The sequence below is a fragment of the Bombina bombina genome, chromosome 1 (assembly GCF_027579735.1).
Source record: "Bombina bombina isolate aBomBom1 chromosome 1, aBomBom1.pri, whole genome shotgun sequence".
NCBI classification, from domain to species: domain Eukaryota; kingdom Metazoa; phylum Chordata; class Amphibia; order Anura; family Bombinatoridae; genus Bombina; species Bombina bombina.
In genome coordinates, this window is record NC_069499.1 from 1553985024 (window position 1) to 1554006466 (window position 21443).

The window sequence follows — 21443 nt, forward strand, 5'->3', positions numbered from 1 at the left end:
CCCTGGTTTTAGCAATAATTTTATATACTGTGGATTACATGGACAAAGTTTACAATTACTTTAATATGACAACATTGCCACACTTGCCTAAAGACCTGATGACAATGTTGTCATGTGTTGTCATTTTCCTGGACACTATTAATAGCATATAGCTGACAATGCTGATACGGGTTATTAACCACATGTCTAACCAATTGTATTGCACTGTTATGTCCATTTAACAGGTAACAAAATCTCTGTTTAAATAAAACTTACAGAGCTGGATGGGTTTGGTGGTCTCCCGACTGCCAGATTTGAGGGCATTTTGCACTGACACCTTCTTTTTCTTTACTTCACTGAGTTCCCCCTGCAGCCTGCACAGAGATGAAAAAGAAAGAAGAAAAATATAAATAGTCATTGTCTCTTTTAATCTTTTGTCATTAAGTTTTAATATTTCTTTTTTTTGCCTTATGAGACTACTACATAGCTTTTTATTGTTTCTATATATGCCAGCATTGGTTTAGCGCCATACAAGTTTACACATATCTTCCCCAACACACCAGTGATTCTGAAGTTCTGATTGGCAATGATACTGGATACTACAAGTCAGATATGGTGAAACTCTGAGCAATGGGGACATAGATTAAGAAAGAAGCTTACGGGTGAGTTGTTGTTTATTTCCTCAGTGTTACTTTTACATTTAGAATACTGTGAGTGGGTAAATCACATAGTTTGTCCTGTGTGTCCTAGGGCTTTTAGTACCTTGACAGTATTGCTATAAACAGTGTACGTAATACGTGTCACCATGGCAACATTGCATGAGCAATATCATAGCAGCCAAACTATAGCAATCATAGTGACACTCAGGTCAAGAAACCATCAATGCCAATAAGGAACATATTATTGTATCTACAGTATATGTAATGTATAAATCTAAATATTCTGCAAAACATTGGTTATTTGAAGTATATTTACGTGTGTGTATGTGTGTATATATATATATACACACATACACATACACACACTCTTCCTTGCATAACAACTGCGGCAACTACACATGACAAACTACCCGACACCTTCTGTCTCTTCATCCTGTAGATTGTAAGCTCTTTGTATCAGGTCCTCCTTGCTTGTGTTTCTTTTGTTTGGTCTGTTTTACGTATGTATATTGTTGTTTACCCTACTCGTCATATACTGTGCTATGGAATTTGTTGGTGCTTTAATAGCAGCTGATAATAATGAATTTGCAAAAACAAATTCCAATGTGATTCCTCACAGAAAAAGGTTGACAACCCTGAAGACGTATTTAGCTTTTATTTTATTTGACACTATAAACTTAGGTCTAATATGCAAGGTAAGAATTATGGGAGACAAAGCGATAGAGGGCCCTGCCAAGAGTTGCACTGTTGTAAATCAGCTCTCATGAAGGTGATCTACAAACAGCTGGGCTCGTAGGCTTACATGCTAAGGGGGATCAACAGAATAACTAAAGGAGGAGAGGAACTTAGGTAAGCTTATATAAGAAAGAACTGGGAACTAGCTGAATATAGTTGGTGAGCCAATGACAAGAGGCAAAATATGTAGCCACCAATTAGCAGCTAGCTTCCAGTAGTGCATTGCTATTCTATTATATGCTTTTCAACAAAGGATACCAAGGGAACAAAGTACATTTGATAATAACAGTAAACTGAAAAATCTCCTATACTTGCACACTCTTTCTGAATCATGAAAGTATAATTTTGAGTTTCATGTCCCTTTATTAAAAAATTTTTAAATATTACTCAAAGCACATTTTAAATTAGGAAACTTCATTCACGATCACAATAAACTGTTTGGACATACAGAAATATAATAACAAGTACTGATAACTGACGGATTGGTTAAAGAGACACTGAACTCAATATTAAACTTTCATGTTTTGAACAGAACCCGCAATTTTAAAATGATCAAATTGCGCACAGTTTTTTATATTCACACTTTCTGGTGTTGCACTTTCCCAAGCAAAAATCGTGCTCCAAAAAGAGCTGAACGCCGCAATAGGACGCATTTTTTTCGCATTCCGAGGTATCCAAAACCTCCGAAGCACATGCCTTACTGGGAAGCATTTATTCAGAAAGAGAAGAGGCAGCACAGGAAGTGTTTAAACCTTCAGCTTTCAGGGAATCCTACTAGCAACAGAAGATTACCCGCTTATATTTTTTGAGCTTGAACACTTACTTCTTTAGCCTATCAATGGCCTCCAAGTCTGGTGGTGGGATGACAAAACAGGAAGCCGGAGCCTCCTTAGTTACACCGTCGGGACCTTGCACCTTCCAGCTCTCTCGCTTACTGTTGTCTTTCAGGGTGTAGATATCCCCTTTGTTAATCACAACCTGTGAGCATAGAAGATGGGGTGGAAACGTTGTCACCTCAATACTCTTAAACACAGTGTGACAGGAAAGCTTCTCTTATAATAGTCATAAATGCCTCACATCTTCAATACAGCCATTACTAGCAGCTTTTATGCAAAACCTCTTATTGTAGCACTTTTCTGTATAAAATATTTCCCCAGTTCCAACATTTCTACAATCTCCTATTTTTATAGACAGGACATATTAAAGGGACCAGATTCTATCCTGTATTTAAAAGAGCAGATCTTAAGTCTAATAAACTTTTATTAAGCTCCTAAGCTTTTCATTTCTGTTATTTAAATAAAGATAGCAAGAGAACAAAGAAAAATTGATAATAGGTGTAAACTAGAAAGTTGCTTAAAATTGCATGCTCTATCTGAATCGTGAAAGAAAATAAATGTGTTTAGTATCCCTTTAACTCCATTGTCATATATATGTTAACAATGGTCAGTTGTAGAGCAATCCTTGTTTTGCAAAATAACATGAACAATAGCTAGAAGAAGCTCGTGCACACATATTGTTGTGTTTACAGCAAGTTCTCCTCTTCACTTACATCTCCTGAGTCCCAGTCGCAGATGGCTTCAGCAGTAGTTGTGTTTTGGGGACGAAGTCTGCGCTGTTTGATAGGCACAATGCTTGGGGCTTGCTGGCTGAGTGCTTTCAAACTGTTCTCAGCCTGAATTAGCTCCTTCTCATCTTTCTCCAGCTGAAGCTGCAGCTCAGATAGAACCTTCGGTGCATCGCTGTTATTCAGTCCGTATTTGTTGTCCAGTCTTGAATTTACACTTTTTATGGTTTCAGCTACATTATTTGTTTCATCCTGGAACTGTAATAATTCAAAGAGAGTTTCAGCAGCACTATAACAAATAGTTATTAATATTCTAAACCTCAGTATTGTTATACAGGTACCCTATAAGGGGTAGATTTATCCAGCAGTGGATGCTGCAATCTACTCCCAAAGTTTCCGGCTTGCCGGAAACTTAAAGGGACATAATACTCATATGCTAAATCACTTGAAACTGATGCAGTATAACTGTAAAAAGCTGACTGTATAACTGTAAAAAGTGAAAATATCACCCGAGTATCTCTATGTAAAAAAGGAAGATATTTTACCTCACAATTTCCTCAGCTCAGCAGAGTAAGTTCTGTGTAAAAAGTTATACTCAACTGCTCCCAGCTGCAGGTAAAAAAAATTAAAAAATGAAGAAATGAACAGCAGCCAATCAGCATCAGCAGTGCTGAGGTCATGAACTTTTACTGTGATCTCATGAGATTTGACTTAACTCTCATGAGATTTCATAGTAACCTTCCTTTACCTGATTGGTGAAATAACATGAGAGTGCACGAGGCTCATCCCTTCAGTTGTCACGGGACAGACATACTAAAATGCTGCTTAGAAATCCTTTACAATGGGAGGTGGCTACTGAGGAACTTTTGAGGTAAAATATCTTTCTTTTTTACATAGAGATGTTCAGGAGATATTTTCTAGTCAGCTTTTTACAGCTATACTGCATCACTTTCAAGTGTTTAAACATTTGGGTATTATGGCCCTTTAAGTCAAGAAGCAACGGTCGTAAGACAGCTGCTCCTTAATTCATCCACCACCTCTGAGGTGGTGGACAGCAATCACCCCGATCAGATACGATCGGTATGATTTACACCCCCTGCTAGCGGCCAATTGGCCACAAATATGCAGGGGGCGGCATTGCACAATCATGTCCGCCCGCCGCTTGATATTTTAACCCCTAAGTGTATAGATTCTCATCATCTTTATATAGTGCAACATACTTATGATCAATAAATATGAGAGAAATACCAATGGGACTGCATAAGTTATTTCCTGAACCTTCAACATCCTAATATATATGGCAAGAAAATTATTATGTGTCTATCTTGGATCTCAGGTGCTATATATCAGGAAAAATCTATTTACTGAACTAGTAGGTAAAGCCTACTAAAAAAGGATCTATATAATATACTCCGGGTTCTCCAATATCAAAAATACTCTAGCAAGGTGTGTTCAACTGCAATGTGAGGTGTTTGGTATAATAAATATTAGGCACCTTAAAGTTTTATGACTGTACTATTAAATGTAAATGGGTCCCACTCCCTATAATCTCTGTTAACAGAATAATTAACCACTCTGAATAATCTTACCTAGTTAGTATTGCAAGTCAAAATAGTTTACATCTGATCAAACAACATGGGACTGGATAGTATGCAACTATAATTGCTAAATAAGATACTGAACAGCATGGATATATAATCTGCATCATCATACAGTGCAGCATGTTCATTATTAGTGTATAGATAACTATTTATTATTTATATACAGTGCAGTGTGCTCATTATCAATGTATAGTTATTCAGTATCATTATAGAGTGCAGTGTGCTCATTATCAGTGTATAGTTACTCAGCATCATTATAGAGTGCAGTGTGCTCATTATCAGTGTATAGATAGTTACTCAGCATCATTATAGAGTGCAGTGTGCTCATTATCATTAAATAGTACAGTGTGCTCATTATCAATGTATAGTTATTCAGTATCATTATAGAGTGCAGTGTGCTCATTATCATTAAATAGTACAGTGTGCTCATTATCAATGTATAGTTATTCAGTATCATTATAGAGTGCAGTGTGCTCATTATCAGTGTATAGATAGTTACTCAGCATCATTATAGAGTGCAGTGTGCTCATTATCATCAAATACTACAGTGTGCTCATTATCAATGTATAGATAGTTAGTATCATTATACAGTGCAGTGTGCTCATTATCAATGTATAGATAGTTATTCAGCATCATTATAGAGTGCAGTGTGCTTATTATCAGTGCAGAACATAGTTACTCAGTATCATTATACAGTGCAGTGTGCTCATAATCAGTGTATAAATAATCACATCATTATAGAGTGAAGTGTGCTTATTATCAGTGTATAGATACTCACATCATTATACAGTGCAGCGTGCCATTATCATTATATAGTGCAGTGTGCTCATTATCAGTGTATAGATAGGTACTTGGTTTCATTATAGAATGCAGTGTGCTCATTATCAGTGTATAGATAGTTACTCAGCATCATTATACAGTGCAGTGTGCTCATTATCAGTGTATAGATAGTTAATCAGCATAATTATAGAATGCAGTGTGCTCATTATCAGTGTATAGATAGTTACTCAGCATCATTATACAGTGCAGTGTGCTCATTATCAGTGTATAGATAGTTAATCAGCTTAATTATAGAATGCAGTGTGCTCATCATCAGTGTATAGATAGTTACTCAGCATCATTATACAGTGCAGTGTGCTCATTATCAGTGTATAGATAGTTACTCAGCATAATTATAGAATGCAGTGTGTTCATTATCAGTGTATAGATAGTTACTCAGCATTATTATAGAGTGCAGTGTGCTCATTATCAGTGTACAGATACTCACATCATTATACAGTACAGTGTGCTCATTATCAGTGTATAGATACTCACATCATTATACAGTGTAGTGTGCTCATTATCAGTGTGCAGATACTCACATCATTATACAGTGCAGTGTGCTCATTATCAGTGTATAGATACTCACATCATTATACAGTGTAGTGTGCTCATTATCAGTGTATAGATACTCACATCATTATACAGTGCAGTGTGCTCATTATCAGTGTATAGATACTCACATCATTATACAGTGCAGTGTGCTCATTATCAGTGTACAGATACTCACATCATTATACAGTGCAGTGTGGTCATTATCAGTGTATAGATACTCACATCATTATACAGTGCAGTGTGCTCATTATCAGTGTACAGATACTCACATCATTATACAGTGCAGTGTGGTCATTATCACTGTATAGATAGTTACTCAGCATTATTATAGAGTGCAGTGTGCTCATTATCAGTGTACAGATACTCACATCATTATACAGTGCAGTGTATAGATAGCTACTTGGTTTCATTATAGGGTGCAGTGTGCTCATTGTATATATACTCAATGTTACTATACCCCCCCCACTAACCTTCTTGTATTCCTCAGCATTTTTCAGATGACTCTCCTGGCAAATACAGAGGTTCAGGAAATTTTGCCACTCCCCCTTCAAAGCTTCATCATGACCCTAATACAAAAGTACACAAGACACACTGGTGTAATTGCATTGTTAATATTCAGTATAGTATACAGGTATTTACAGTGGTACTAGCATGGTATTAGCTAGTCTCATATACAGGTACATTTAATTGTATTATTAGTGCATTACACAAGTGTCTGTAATCGGGGAGCCCTGTGCTTGTGTAATACACTGAACCATGTGATCACTCGTACTAGCAGGTTTAATACACAGATACACGTGCACACTGTGCAACTAACTGGTTTTATACTTAAGTCCTCTAGTTGTAATGTAATTAGTTATTGCTATAGATAAGGTTATACAATCAGACAATATACAGGAAAACAAGCCGGGTATTAGTTGCTCTTATGATACACAGGTATTTGCAATCATTTTGATGCAATATAGAGGCATATGAATTCACAGTATTACTAGATTAGCTGGTGTAATATACACATACATGAAACTAAAGTGTAATTAAATGGTATAATACTCAGCATATATTGTATAATAGTCCGGTAATTCTGGTGTAATATAGACGTGCCTGTAATTATAGTTACAAGTGGTGTAAGACAAAGGTATACTGTACTATGTTACCAGCAGTATATTACATTGATATAGGTAAGATTACTATCCAGGCATGTCCTGTTACTACTCAGATTGCTCCTCACCTGGATGCAGCTGACGGCTGGATGTTTCAGCTCTATGATCCTATCTCCATCGTCCAGGAACGTATTTACTATCTCCTCCTGTGGCAACAGCTCCTCTGCCTTAAACCTCTGCAGGTAAAGAGAGAGGGTCTGTCAGTGCCATCCTTAACATGGTCAGCTCATACTGCCTGTTTCTATCTGTGGGATCTCGGGTTATATATACCACTTGTGAATGCCAAAGTTGGGGTCCCTAGCTGCCCCTCTCCCACTTCTTGTCTGTGAGGCCCCTAGTTGCCCCTCTCCTACTGCTTGTCTGTCTGTGAGGACCCTAGTTGCCCCTCTCCTACTGCTTGTCTGTCTGTGAGGCCCCTAGTTGCCCCTCTCCTACTGCTTGTCTGTCTGTGAGGCCCCTAGTTGCCCCTCTCCTACTGCTTGTCTGTCTGTGAGGCCCCTAGTTGCCCCTCTCCTACTGCTTGTCTGTCTGTGAGTCCCCTAGTTGCCCCTCTCCTACTGCTTGTCTGTCTGTGAGGCCCCTAGTTGCCCCTCTCCTACTGCTTGTCTGTCTGTGAGGCCCCTAGTTGCCCCTCTCCTACTGCTTGTCTGTCTGTGAGGCCCCTAGTTGCCCCTCTCCTACTGCTTGTCTGTCTGTGAGGCCCCTAGTTGCCCCTCTCCTACTGCTTGTCTGTCTGTGAGTCCCCTAGTTGCCCCTCTCCTACTGCTTGTCTGTCTGTGAGGCCCCTAGTTGCCCCTCTCCTACTGCTTGTCTGTCTGTGAGGCCCCTAGTTGCCCCTCTCCTACTGCTTGTCTGTCTGTGAGGCCCCTAGTTGCCCCTTTTCCTACTGCTTGTCTGTCTGTGAGGCCCCTAGTTGCCCCTCTCCTACTGCTTGTCTGTCTGTGAGGCCCCTAGTTGCCCCTCTCCTACTGCTTGTCTGTCTGTGAGGCCCCTAGTTGCCCCTCTCCTACTGCTTGTCTGTCTGTGAGGCCCCTAGTTGCCCCTCTCCTACTGCTTGTCTGTCTGTGAGTCCCCTAGTTGCCCCTCTCCTACTGCTTGTCTCTTTGTGAGGACCCTAGTTGCCCCTCTCCTACTGCTTGTCTGTCTGTGAGGACCCTAGTTGCCCCTCTCCTACTGCTTGTCTCTTTGTGAGGACCCTAGTTGCCCCTCTCCTACTGCTTGTCTCTTTGTGAGGACCCTAGTTGCCCCTCTCCTACTGCTTGTCTGTCTGTGAGGCCCCTAGTTGCCCCTCTCCTACTGCTTGTCTGTCTGTGAGGCCCCTAGTTCCCCTTTTCCTACTGCTTGTCTGTCTGTGAGGACCCTAGTTGCCCCTCTCCTACTGCTTGTCTGTCTGTGAGGCCCCTAGTTGCCCCTCTCCTACTGCTTGTCTGTCTGTGAGGCCCCTAGTTCCCCTTTTCCTACTGCTTGTCTGTCTGTGAGGACCCTAGTTGCCCCTCTCCTACTGCTTGTCTGTCTGTGAGGACCCTAGTTGCCCCTCTCCTACTGCTTGTCTGTCTGTGAGGCCCCTAGTTGCCCCTCTCCTACTGCTTGTCTCTTTGTGAGGACCCTAGTTGCCCCTCTCCTACTGCTTGTCTCTTTGTGAGGACCCTAGTTGCCCCTCTCCTACTGCTTGTCTGTCTGTGAGGCCCCTAGTTGCCCCTCTCCTACTGCTTGTCTGTCTGTGAGGACCCTAGTTGCCCCTCTCCTACTGCTTGTCTGTCTGTGAGGACCCTAGTTGCCCCTTTCCTACTGCTTGTCTGTCTGTGAGGACCCTAGTTGCCCCTCTCCTACTGCTTGTCTCTTTGTGAGGACCCTAGTTGCCCCTCTCCTACTGCTTGTCTCTTTGTGAGGACCCTAGTTGCCCCTTTCCTACTGCTTGTCTCTCTGTGAGGACCCTAGTTGCCCCTCTCCTACTGCTTGTCTCTTTGTGAGGACCCTAGTTGCCCCTCTCCTACTGCTTGTCTGTCTGTGAGGACCCTAGTTGCCCCTCTCCTACTGCTTGTCTGTCTGTGAGGCCCCTAGTTGCCCCTCTCCTACTGCTTGTCTGTCTGTGAGGCCCCTAGTTGCCCATTTACTACTGCTTGTCTCTCTGTGAGGCCCCTAGTTGCCCCTCTCCTACTGCTTGTCTGTCTGTGAGGCCCCTAGTTGCCCCTTTCCTACTGCTTGTCTGTCTGTGAGGCCCCTAGTTGCCCCTTTCCTACTGCTTGTCTGTCTGTGAGGCCCCTAGTTGCCCCTTTCCTACTGCTTGTCTCTCTGTGAGGACCCTAGTTGCCCCTCTCCTACTTCTTGTCTGTCTGTGAGTCCCCTAGTTGCCCCTCTCCTACTGCTTGTCTCTCTGTGAGGCCCCTAGTTGCCCCTTTCTTACTGCTTGTCTCTCTGTGAGGCCCCTAGTTGCCCCTCTCCTACTTCTTGTCTGTCTGTGAGTCCCCTAGTTGCCCCTCTCCTACTGCTTGTCTCTCTGTGAGGCCCCTAGTTGCCCCTTTCTTACTGCTTGTCTCTCTGTGAGGCCCCTAGTTGCCCCTTTCTTACTGCTTGTCTCTCTGTGAGGCCCCTAGTTGCCCCTCTCCTACTGCTTGTCTGTCTGTGAGTCCCCTAGTTGCCCCTCTCCTACTGCTTGTCTCTCTGTGAGGCCCCTAGTTGCCCCTTTCTTACTGCTTGTCTCTCTGTGAGGCCCCTAGTTGCCCCTCTCCTACTGCTTGTCTCTCTGTGAGGCCCCTAGTTGCCCCTCTCCTACTGCTTGTCTGTCTGTGAGGCCCCTAGTTGCCCCTCTCCTACTGCTTGTCTGTCTGTGAGTCCCCTAGTTGCCCCTTTCTTACTGCTTGTCTCTCTGTGAGGCCCCTAGTTGCCCCTCTCCTACTGCTTGTCTGTCTGTGAGGCCCCTAGTTGCCCCTCTCCTACTGCTTGTCTCTCTGTGAGGCCCCTAGTTGCCCCTTTCTTACTGCTTGTCTCTCTGTGAGGCCCCTAGTTGCCCCTCTCCTACTGCTTTTCTCTCTGTGAGGCCCCTAGTTGCCCCTCTCCTACTGCTTGTCTGTCTGTGAGTCCCCTAGTTGCCCCTCTCCTACTGCTTGTCTGTCTGTGAGGCCCCTAGTTGCCCCTCTCCTACTGCTTGTCTGTCTGTGAGGCCCCTAGTTGCCCCTCTCCTACTGCTTGTCTGTCTGTGAGTCCCCTAGTTGCCCCTCTCCTACTGCTTGTCTCTTTGTGAGGACCCTAGTTGCCCCTCTCCTACTGCTTGTCTGTCTGTGAGTCCCCTAGTTGCCCCTCTCCTACTGCTTGTCTGTCTGTGAGTCCCCTAGTTGCCCCTCTCCTACTGCTTGTCTGTCTGTGAGGCCCCTAGTTGCCCCTCTCCTACTGCTTGTCTGTCTGTGAGGCCCCTAGTTGCCCCTCTCCTACTGCTTGTCTGTCTGTGAGTCCCCTAGTTGCCCCTCTCCTACTGCTTGTCTCTTTGTGAGGACCCTAGTTGCCCCTCTCCTACTGCTTGTCTCTTTGTGAGGACCCTAGTTGCCCCTCTCCTACTGCTTGTCTCTTTGTGAGGACCCTAGTTGCCCCTCTCCTACTGCTTGTCTCTTTGTGAGGACCCTAGTTGCCCCTCTCCTACTGCTTGTCTCTTTGTGAGGACCCTAGTTGCCCCTCTCCTACTGCTTGTCTCTTTGTGAGGACCCTAGTTGCCCCTCTCCTACTGCTTGTCTGTCTGTGAGGCCCCTAGTTGCCCCTCTCCTACTGCTTGTCTGTCTGTGAGGCCCCTAGTTGCCCCTCTCCTACTGCTTGTCTCTCTGTGAGGCCCCTAGTTCCCCTTTTCCTACTGCTTGTCTCTCTGTGAGGACCCTAGTTGCCCCTCTCCTACTGCTTGTCTGTCTGTGAGGACCCTAGTTGCCCCTCTCCTACTGCTTGTCTGTCTGTGAGGCCCCTAGTTGCCCCTCTCCTACTGCTTGTCTGTCTGTGAGGACCCTAGTTGCCCCTCTCCTACTGCTTGTCTGTCTGTGAGGACCCTAGTTGCCCCTCTCCTACTGCTTGTCTGTCTGTGAGGCCCCTAGTTGCCCCTCTCCTACTGCTTGTCTCTTTGTGAGGACCCTAGTTGCCCCTCTCCTACTGCTTGTCTCTTTGTGAGGACCCTAGTTGCCCCTCTCCTACTGCTTGTCTCTTTGTGAGGACCCTAGTTGCCCCTCTCCTACTGCTTGTCTCTTTGTGAGGACCCTAGTTGCCCCTCTCCTACTGCTTGTCTCTCTGTGAGGACCCTAGTTGCCCCTCTCCTACTGCTTGTCTCTTTGTGAGGACCCTAGTTGCCCCTCTCCTACTGCTTGTCTCTTTGTGAGGACCCTAGTTGCCCCTCTCCTACTGCTTGTCTGTCTGTGAGGCCCCTAGTTGCCCCTTTCCTACTGCTTGTCTGTCTGTGAGGCCCCTAGTTGCCCCTTTCCTACTGCTTGTCTGTCTGTGAGGCCCCTAGTTGCCCCTTTCCTACTGCTTGTCTGTCTGTGAGGCCCCTAGTTGCCCCTTTCCTACTGCTTGTCTGTCTGTGAGGCCCCTAGTTGCCCCTTTCCTACTGCTTGTCTGTCTGTGAGGCCCCTAGTTGCCCCTTTCCTACTGCTTGTCTCTCTGTGAGGACCCTAGTTGCCCCTCTCCTACTTCTTGTCTGTCTGTGAGTCCCCTAGTTGCCCCTCTCCTACTGCTTGTCTGTCTGTGAGTCCCCTAGTTGCCCCTCTCCTACTGTTTGTCTCTCTGTGAGTCCCCTAGTTGCCCCTCTCCTACTGCTTGTCTCTCTGTGAGGCCCCTAGTTGCCCCTTTCTTACTGCTTGTCTCTCTGTGAGGCCCCTAGTTGCCCCTCTCCTACTGCTTGTCTCTCTGTGAGGCCCCTAGTTGCCCCTCTCCTACTGCTTGTCTGTCTGTGAGGCCCCTAGTTGCCCCTCTCCTACTGCTTGTCTGTCTGTGAGTCCCCTAGTTGCCCCTTTCTTACTGCTTGTCTCTCTGTGAGGCCCCTAGTTGCCCCTCTCCTACTGCTTGTCTGTCTGTGAGGCCCCTAGTTGCCCCTCTCCTACTGCTTGTCTCTCTGTGAGGCCCCTAGTTGCCCCTTTCTTACTGCTTGTCTCTCTGTGAGGCCCCTAGTTGCCCCTCTCCTACTGCTTGTCTGTCTGTGAGTCCCCTAGTTGCCCCTCTCCTACTGCTTGTCTGTCTGTGAGGCCCCTAGTTGCCCCTTTCTTACTGCTTGTCTGTCTGTGAGGCCCCTAGTTGCCCCTTTCTTACTGCTTATCTTTCTGTGAGGCCCCTAGTTGCCCCTTTCTTACTGCTTGTCTCTCTGTGAGGCCCCTAGTTGCCCCTCTCCTACTGCTTGTCTGTCTGTGAGGCCCCTAGTTGCCCCTCTCCTACTGCTTGTCTGTCTGTGAGTCCCCTAGTTGCCCCTTTCTTACTGCTTGTCTGTCTGTGAGGACCCTAGTTGCCCCTTTCTTACTGCTTGTCTGTCTGTGAGGCCCCTAGTTGCCCCTTTCTTACTGCTTATCTTTCTGTGAGGCCCCTAGTTGCCCCTTTCTTACTGCTTGTCTCTCTGTGAGGCCCCTAGTTGCCCCTCTCCTACTGCTTGTCTGTCTGTGAGGCCCCTAGTTGCCCCTCTCCTACTGCTTGTCTGTCTGTGAGTCCCCTAGTTGCCCCTTTCTTACTGCTTGTCTGTCTGTGAGGACCCTAGTTGCCCCTTTCTTACTGCTTGTCTGTCTGTGGGGCCCCTAGTTGCCCCTCTCCTACTGCTCATCCATCTGTGGCCCCAACTACCCATCTCCTACATTTCAGTTGGGCCTGTAACAACTGCCTGAGCCTTTCTTTTATACAGTTGCTCACCCTATCGCTCCCTGGTCTGGATCCCCACTGCCTGTGTGATTACCTCATACTGCCTGCGGGTCCCAGTCATATCAGGTATTTGATCGCTCCAGTCTTGCTTGATGATCTTGTTCTGTTCTTCACCCAGGTAAATGAGCTCCCTGGTGCAGCCGGTCAGGTGATTATACAGACTGCCCAAGTGTCGTCCTCTCCATGTTGAATCTTCCTATGCTCAGAGATAAAACAAATAATGTCACATACATACGGTGTCTGTGTGAAAAAAGTCATACTGTGCCCATTAGCTCCCACTTCATGTCAGATTCTATGTACTGTAGGTTCTTCCTATGTGTGACAATGTGTCAAACTGCAGGAGAGGGACAGTCTTCAATGTCCCATAGATAATTCCTGCCTGTGTGAGTCACCCTGGAGGGTAGAAACAGGCCCGGTGTCACATAGCTCTCTCCTATCTTTGTCACTGTGTTACCTGCAGGGCAGGAATAGAACCTACGTACCATAGCTCACTCCTGTTTATGTCAATTTGTCACCAGCAGACTAGAGACATTATCAATTTCCTATAGCACCCTCCTGTCTGTGTCACTTGGTCACCAGCAGACTGGATATATACACCATGTGCCATAGCTCCCTCCTGTCTGTGTCACTTTGTCACCAGCAGACTAGATATATACCCCATGTGCCAAAGCTCCCTCCTGTCTGTCACTTTGTCACCAGCAGACTAGATATATACCCCATGTGCCAAAGCTCCCTCCTGTCTGTGTCACTTTGTCACCAGCAGAATAGAGATATACCCCATGTGCCAAAGCTCCCTCCTGTCTGTGTCACTTTGTCACCAGCAGACTAGATATATACCCCATGTGCCAAAGCTCCCTCCTGTCTGTGTCACTTTGTCACCAGCAGACTAGATATATACCCCATGTGCCATAGCTCCCTCTTGTCTGTGTCACTAGCAGAATAGAGATATACCCCATGTGCCAAAGCTCCCTCCTCTCTGTGTCACTTTGTCACCAGCAGACTAGATATATACCCCATGTGCCAAAGCTCCCTCCTCTCTGTGTCACTTTGTCACCAGCAGACTAGATATATACCCCATGTGCCAAAGCTCCCTCCTGTCTGTCACTTTGTCACCAGCAGACTAGATATATACCCCATGTGCCAAAGCTCCCTCCTGTCTGTGTCACTTTGTCACCAGCAGAATAGAGATATACCCCATGTGCCAAAGCTCCCTCCTGTCTGTGTCACTTTGTCACTAGCAGAATAGAGATATGCCCCATGTGCCAAAGCTCCCTCCTGTCTGTGTCACTTTGTCACCAGCAGACTAGATATATACCCCATGTGCCAAAGCTCCCTCCTGTCTGTGTCACGTTGTCACCAGCAGACTAGATATATACCCCATGTGCCATAGCTCCCTCTTGTCTGTGTCACTAGCAGAATAGAGATATACCCCATGTGCCAAAGCTCCCTCCTGTTTATGTCAATTTGTCACCAACAGACTAGAGACATTATCAATTTCCTATAGCACCCTCCTGTCTGTGTCACTTGGTCACCAGCAGACTGGATATATACCCCATGTGCCATAGCTCCCTCCTGTCTGTGTCACTTTGTCACCAGCAGACTAGATATATACCCCATGTGCCAAAGCTCCCTCCTGTCTGTCACTTTGTCACCAGCAGACTAGATATATACCCCATGTGCCAAAGCTCCCTCCTGTCTGTGTCACTTTGTCACCAGCAGAATAGAGATATACCCCATGTGCCAAAGCTCCCTCCTGTCTGTGTCACTTTGTCACCAGCAGACTAGATATATACCCCATGTGCCAAAGCTCCCTCCTGTCTGTGTCACTTTGTCACCAGCAGACTAGATATATACCCCATGTGCCATAGCTCCCTCTTGTCTGTGTCACTAGCAGAATAGAGATATACCCCATGTGCCAAAGCTCCCTCCTCTCTGTGTCACTTTGTCACCAGCAGACTAGATATATACCCCATGTGCCAAAGCTCCCTCCTCTCTGTGTCACTTTGTCACCAGCAGACTAGATATATACCCCATGTGCCAAAGCTCCCTCCTGTCTGTCACTTTGTCACCAGCAGACTAGATATATACCCCATGTGCCAAAGCTCCCTCCTGTCTGTGTCACTTTGTCACCAGCAGAATAGAGATATACCCCATGTGCCAAAGCTCCCTCCTGTTTATGTCAATTTGTCACCAGCAGACTAGATATATACCCCATGTGCCAAAGCTCCCTCCTCTCTGTGTCACTTTGTCACCAGCAGACTAGATATATACCCCATGTGCCAAAGCTCCCTCCTGTCTGTCACTTTGTCACCAGAAGACTAGATATATACCCCATGTGCCAAAGCTCCCTCCTGTCTGTGTCACTTTGTCACTAGCAGAATAGAGATATGCCCCATGTGCCATAGCTCCCTCTTGTCTGTGTCAGTAGCAGAATAGAGATATACCCCATGTGCCAAAGCTCCCTCCTGTCTGTGTCACTTTGTCACCAACAGATTAGATATATACCCCATGTGCCAAAGCTCCCTCCTCTCTGTGTCACTTTGTCACCAGCAGAATAGAGATATACCCCATGTGCCATAGCTCCCTCCTGTCTGTGTCACTAGCAGAATAGAGATATACCCCATGTGCCAAAGCTCCCTCCTGTCTGTGTCACTTTGTCACCTAGAGACATTATTAATTTCCCATAGCTTCCTCCTGTCTGTGTCACCAGCAGAATAGAGATATTCTCCATGTGCCATAGGTCCCTCCTGTCTGTGTCACTTTGTTACCAGCAGACTAGAGACATACTCCATGTGCCATTGATCCATTCTATCTGAGTCATTTTGTTACCAGCAGACTAGAGACATAATCCATTTCCCATAGCTCCCTCCTGTCTGTGTCACTTTGTCATTAGCAGACTAGAGACATACTCCATGTGCAATAGCTCCCTCCTGTCTGTGACACTTTGTCATTAGCAGACTAGAGACATTCTCCATCTGCTCTAGCTCCCTCTTGTCTTTGGGGGGTAGGGACAGATTATATATTCCATAGATCCAGCTGCCTTTAACATACCTGCAGGCTTCGATACTGGTTCTTGACTGCTGCATTGTCCTGAAAGTGACAGATAAATTGTATATTAGAGCTTTGGAAAAGAAATGAACTCAGCTAGAACATCTGGTGCTGTACTTAGATGCATCACATTATCTTATAATCAACCATGATTACTAATTAACTCATTTCATAAGATTAAGAAAAATGTTTCAAAGCTGAAATCATAATTCATGAGTTCATCTGACAAGGGCTCTGTATAATGTTACCTGGGGTAGGCTGCGTATTTCATCCCCATACTCATCAATCTCCTGTTGCAGGATGTTTTGTTCTGCAAGTTGTCTCTCCACATCTGCCATGCTAGGGCCAAACTGACCCTCATCTATTTGTTGCTGGAGAGAGAGAGTGGAGGTGAGAAAAGAGGCAGTAGTTATTAATGGATATGTAAATGCTTCTTCCTGCTGACATGATTCTATGGGGCATATTTAACAATGTGCGAGCGGTCATGATACGAAGTAGCGTATCATGTCCGCAGCACATCGCTGCCCATCGATAAATGCCGACAGCATACACTGTTGGCATTTATCACTGACAAGAACAGTGCAATGCCGCCCCCTGCAGATTCACGGCCAATCGGCCGCTAGCAGGGGGTGTCAATCAACCCGATCGTATTCGTATCTGTCCGCCGCCTCAGAGCAGGCAGATAACTTCTTGATAACTTCTGTTCAGGCTCGCTGGAAACAAGGGGCCTCAAGCTCCATACAGAGCTTGATAAATATGCCCGTATGTGCGCACTACTCATTCAGTAATACCTTGTACTATATGTTCATCAGGCTCACTTAGCAAGCTATGAACTACTGACCACTTTGCTCAACTTACCTTCTTTTTCTGCAGGATTTGTGGCCAGTTGATTTGCGGTTGTGAAGGTTGAAGGTTAAATTGTTCATACACTTCCCTGTACTCTGCACATTCCTGACTCAGTCGGTCATGTAGCTGGTGGATACTGGCGAAGAAGACAACAGGTAAACATGACACTGGATCTGAGACACCACAGAACATTGTACAATTAATGTAAAACAAGACAAACACAAAGACACTTGTACCATTACTCATTATCTCCTTGTGTTTACCACTTCTCATTCTTTATATTCTACCTTACGTTTTTCTTCCTTAACTTCATCCTCATTCTGTCCAACCTAATTATTCTAGATTTTCTTAATTACTCCCTATTTTTCTCTCTACCTGTATTTCCAAATATTTCTATCACCAGAGCCCTCCTCACTCACTCCTTGTCTATCTCCTCAGCCTGAGGATGTCCATATTTCTTGGCTTTGTCCACATCCATAAACAGATCTTTTAGCAGCATCTCAGAATCCTTAAGGATCTTTGCATTCTCCTGCTGGTGTTGGAAACTCTTCTTTAGGGCGTTGTTGCCAGCATCCTAGAGAAAACCAAACATTACTAGTCCTCTCTTCTGATATGAGGAGGGTTCACATAGCAGAAGTATGAGTTGAGGAGGTTTGCCTACCTGTTTCAGCTTCTGGTGAGTCTGCAGAATATTTTTCTCCACTTGGTCAGCATTTTTCTGCATACGGGAGATCAGCAAGGCCAGTTCATTTGCAGTGGCCCTGTGCACGAGAAACAGGTAAGGTCAATAATGGAAAAAAAATCTAGACTTTCAGTGCTATTGCATCAGCACCCAACAGTCCCCTCAACATTAGAGTCGCCTATTTCCACAAGATCTGAACCTATGTTTTCCAAAGTCATATCTGGCAGACCAGCATGCAATCAGACAGTTCTGATCAGCTTCTACTCATATTAATTCCAACTATGGCCCTAATTACTTTGAAGCTGCTATTTGTTTTAAATAGGCTGTTAAAGGGACAGTCTAGTCAAAAATAAACGTTCATGATTCAAATGGGGCATGTAATTTTAAACAACTTTCCAATTTACTTTTATCATCAAATGTGCTTCGTTAAAAAGCTAAACCTAGGTAGGCTTATATGATTATTTCTAAGTCCTTGAAGGCCGCCGGTATTTGAGGTCAAGCGCAATGCGAACACGAGCTTGCATTTTTTTCCCTAACACCCCACATCCGCCAACTTTAAGCCCTAAAAATTGCTTTGTGTAGTTATTTAATAATAAAAAAAAACAAACATTTTTTTATTTTATTATTACCAACGCTACACTGAAATTTGGGGGCAATTGTGGGACATTTAGAAAATTAACCAGAGATCTGATCTCTGGTTAATTTCCAAGGTGCTAATTGCTACCGCAAGCTTGCGGTGGCATTAACCAGCCACTTGTAATGGCTGGTTATTTATTGTGCCCGTTTACAGGCATGCAATAAATTAGCGCTCCACTTGTAATCTAGCCCTTTACGTCTCTCATTTTATAAATTAGAAGTAATACTTTAATTAGATAAACGGCAGCATACACTCCTATACAGCTATATCAGTGAAGAGATGGGGGCCGATTTATTAACGTCCGAATGCAGCCAAATACCTTCAGTCTTAAGACCGCTGCTCCTTAACTCGTCCGCCACCTCTGAGGTGGCGGACAGCAATCAGCCCGATTGGATACGATCGGGTTGATTGACACCTCCTGCTAGCAGCCGATTCGCTGCGAAGCTGCAAGATGCGGCATTGCACAAGCATTTCAAGTAAAATGCATGTGCAATGATAAATGCCGACAGCTTATGCTGTCGCCATTTATTGATGTGCGGCGCACATTAATAAATAGTCCCCATGGTGAATAGATCACCTATGGACAGCTAAAAACAGTGACTAGTGATGCTATATGTGATTTTGGAAAGACTTTTACAAGTAAAACAGAAGTATTGAAGGTTATTTAAATGGAAAAACAGCAGCAGGAGATAACATTCCTTCCCTCGGGTAGTGAATCTGAATAGAGTTGGCTTTGTAGCTTCTCCTGGGCCCAGTAATGTTACGTGCTGCATTGGACGTGTCAGAACCTGCCCCTCCTGTCTGCCAGGTGTTCAGCTGTGTCTGGAGAGGAGCGAGACCGGAGGTCTGCTCTGTGTAATAGAAGTGATCCCTGGTCAGTCTGTTTCACATACTGTCTGTGTATTCTGTTACTAAAGGGGACATCCCAGCCAAAATTGGAATCCATATGGATGCATTTCAGTTTGGAATAAAAGCTTTTCTGTAATAAACATGTATTTGCAAAAATGCTTCTAATAAAAGCTTTAGCTGTTTCAAAAGTGTATTTAAATATGCAGCGTGCACCAGCATTTTAAACACAGTACTTGCTCAGAGAGCATAAGGTGCTTGATTACAAGTTGAGCGCTAAATATTGATTGCGTGCAATCTATATTAGGGCTCCACTGAGTAATACCAATACCACTGAGTTCACATTCGCATTGCGAGAGCTGGCTTCCATAGGCTCCTCTGGTTAATTTTATAAGCGCTAATAGGTTATTTATTGTGCGGCCGCAATCAGGCAAATTTGCCTGTTTGCGTCCACGCGATCGATTAGCGCTTCACTTGTAATCTAGCCCTCAATTTGTTAATTACAAACATGATACAAGTCCCACTGGCGTTCTGAGTAGTTGCAGTATTTAAATTTGCTGGTGCAATGACAATATCCAGCTATGCTTCACATGCACATGCAGAGAAAAATGTTAACAATAAAACAGTGTGAACGTTTACTAGAAGCATTTTTTGCCAGTACATGTATATTGAAAATATGTTTCTATACAAAGATGTAATTCATTCATGTGAATTAAAATTTTGACCAGAATGTCCTTTTAACTTTCACAGCAAGTGGTGGTTTTAATGGTTGCCAAGGCACCCCATATATTATTGAACCCTTAGGCGCTACCATGCATATAAAATACATCTGTATTCATCAGAATGACAATATTAATGTGGCAGAAAACATCCCCACACAAGCGTGCAAGCAGAAACAAACAGAAAACAACAGTAGCTGTTATTGTGTGGTTGTCTGGTTGCCCTGCTTGGTGTCAACTTCACCACTTCCTGTGAATTCCAAATGAGCAGCAGATAATTTCCTGACACATTTCAAAGTTTCCTTTAAGTTCCCCCTTCCCGGTATCATATGACAATAATGAGCCAATCACAGAAGCATATACGTATAGAAGAAAACTGAAAAGTTATTTTTTTTATGTTAATAAAACAGTTCCGAAATTACAATTTTGAACTATGAAACTTGTATGGAATAGAATTAACTTGTAATTAATAAAGTGCTTGTGAGAGGATTAAGTGTTGAAAGTGTTGCTGGCCGATGAGAAGACCAGACTGTGCTTTGTAGTGAGTTGAACCAGGGATTGGCACAGACCAAGGCTGCGGGAAACATTTTCTAAAGTAAAGACCTTAGTGAAGGACACCAAGGTACATTTCAACTTAAAAACATCAGTATATAGTGCTGAATGTTATTATACTGATGCAGATACCACTGATCCTATAACCAGCCCTTGTCTGGCTATACCCATGTGCCAGTGTCACTACTGTGTCATTATATAGTGCTGGGTGTTATTATACTGATGCAGATACCACTGATCCTATAACCAGCCCTTGTCTGGCTATACCCATGTGCCAGTGTCACTACTGTGTCATTATATAGTGCTGGGTGTTATTATACTGATGCAGATACCACTGACCATATAACCAGCCCTCCCCTGGCTATACCCATGTGCCAGTGTCACTGCTGTGTCATTATATAGTGCTGGTTGTTATTATACTGATGCAGATACCACTGATCCTATAACCAGCCCTCCTCTGGCTATACCTATGTGCCAGTGTCACTGCTGTGTCATTATATAGTGCTGGTTGTTATTATACTGATGCAGATACCACTGATCCTATAACCAGCCCTCCTCTAGCTATACCTATGTGCCAGTGTCACTACTGTGTCATTATATAGTGCTGGTTGTTATTATACTGATGCAGATACCACTGATCCTATAACCAGCCCTCCTCTGGCTATACCCATGTGCCAGTGTCACTACTGTGTCTTTGTATAGTGCTGGGTGTTATTATACTGATGCAGATACCACTGACCCTATAACCAGCCCTCCTCTGGCTATACCCATGTGCCTGTGTCACTACTGAGTCTTTATATAGTGCTGGGTGTTATTATACTGATGCAGATACCACTGATCCTATAACCAGCCCTCCTCTGGCTATACCCATGAGCCAGTGTCACTACTGTGTCATTATATAGTGCTGGGTGTTATTATACTGATGCAGATACCACTGATCCTATAACCAGCCCTCCTCTGGCTATACCCATGTGCCAGTGTCACTACTGTGTCATTATATAGTGCTTGGTGTCATTATACTGATACAGATACCACTGATCCTATAACCAGCCCTCCTCTGGCTATACGCATGAGCCAGTGTCACTACTGTGTCTTTGTATAGTGCTAGGTGTTATTATACTGATGCAGATACCACTGATCCTATAACCAGCCCTCCTCTAGCTATACCCATGT

The 21443-nt window shown here is 44.4% G+C and overlaps 1 protein-coding gene across 1 annotated transcript in view; it reads right to left on the bottom strand.

Annotated features, from left to right (window-relative positions):
• The window catches only part of EVPL (envoplakin), a 113587-nt gene that overhangs the window by 27603 nt on the left and 64541 nt on the right, over window positions 1-21443 (bottom strand). Inside the window, exons 3-13 of the mRNA XM_053709211.1 lie at window positions 17496-17595; window positions 17254-17408; window positions 16847-16970; window positions 16237-16359; window positions 15992-16030; window positions 12975-13136; window positions 7141-7248; window positions 6383-6478; window positions 2923-3195; window positions 2197-2351; window positions 256-353 (exon numbers count right to left, since the gene is read on the bottom strand). Coding sequence (XP_053565186.1) covers window positions 256-353; window positions 2197-2351; window positions 2923-3195; window positions 6383-6478; window positions 7141-7248; window positions 12975-13136; window positions 15992-16030; window positions 16237-16359; window positions 16847-16970; window positions 17254-17408; window positions 17496-17595 — 1433 coding nt within the window. The remainder of the gene's footprint in view (window positions 1-255; window positions 354-2196; window positions 2352-2922; window positions 3196-6382; window positions 6479-7140; window positions 7249-12974; window positions 13137-15991; window positions 16031-16236; window positions 16360-16846; window positions 16971-17253; window positions 17409-17495; window positions 17596-21443) is intronic.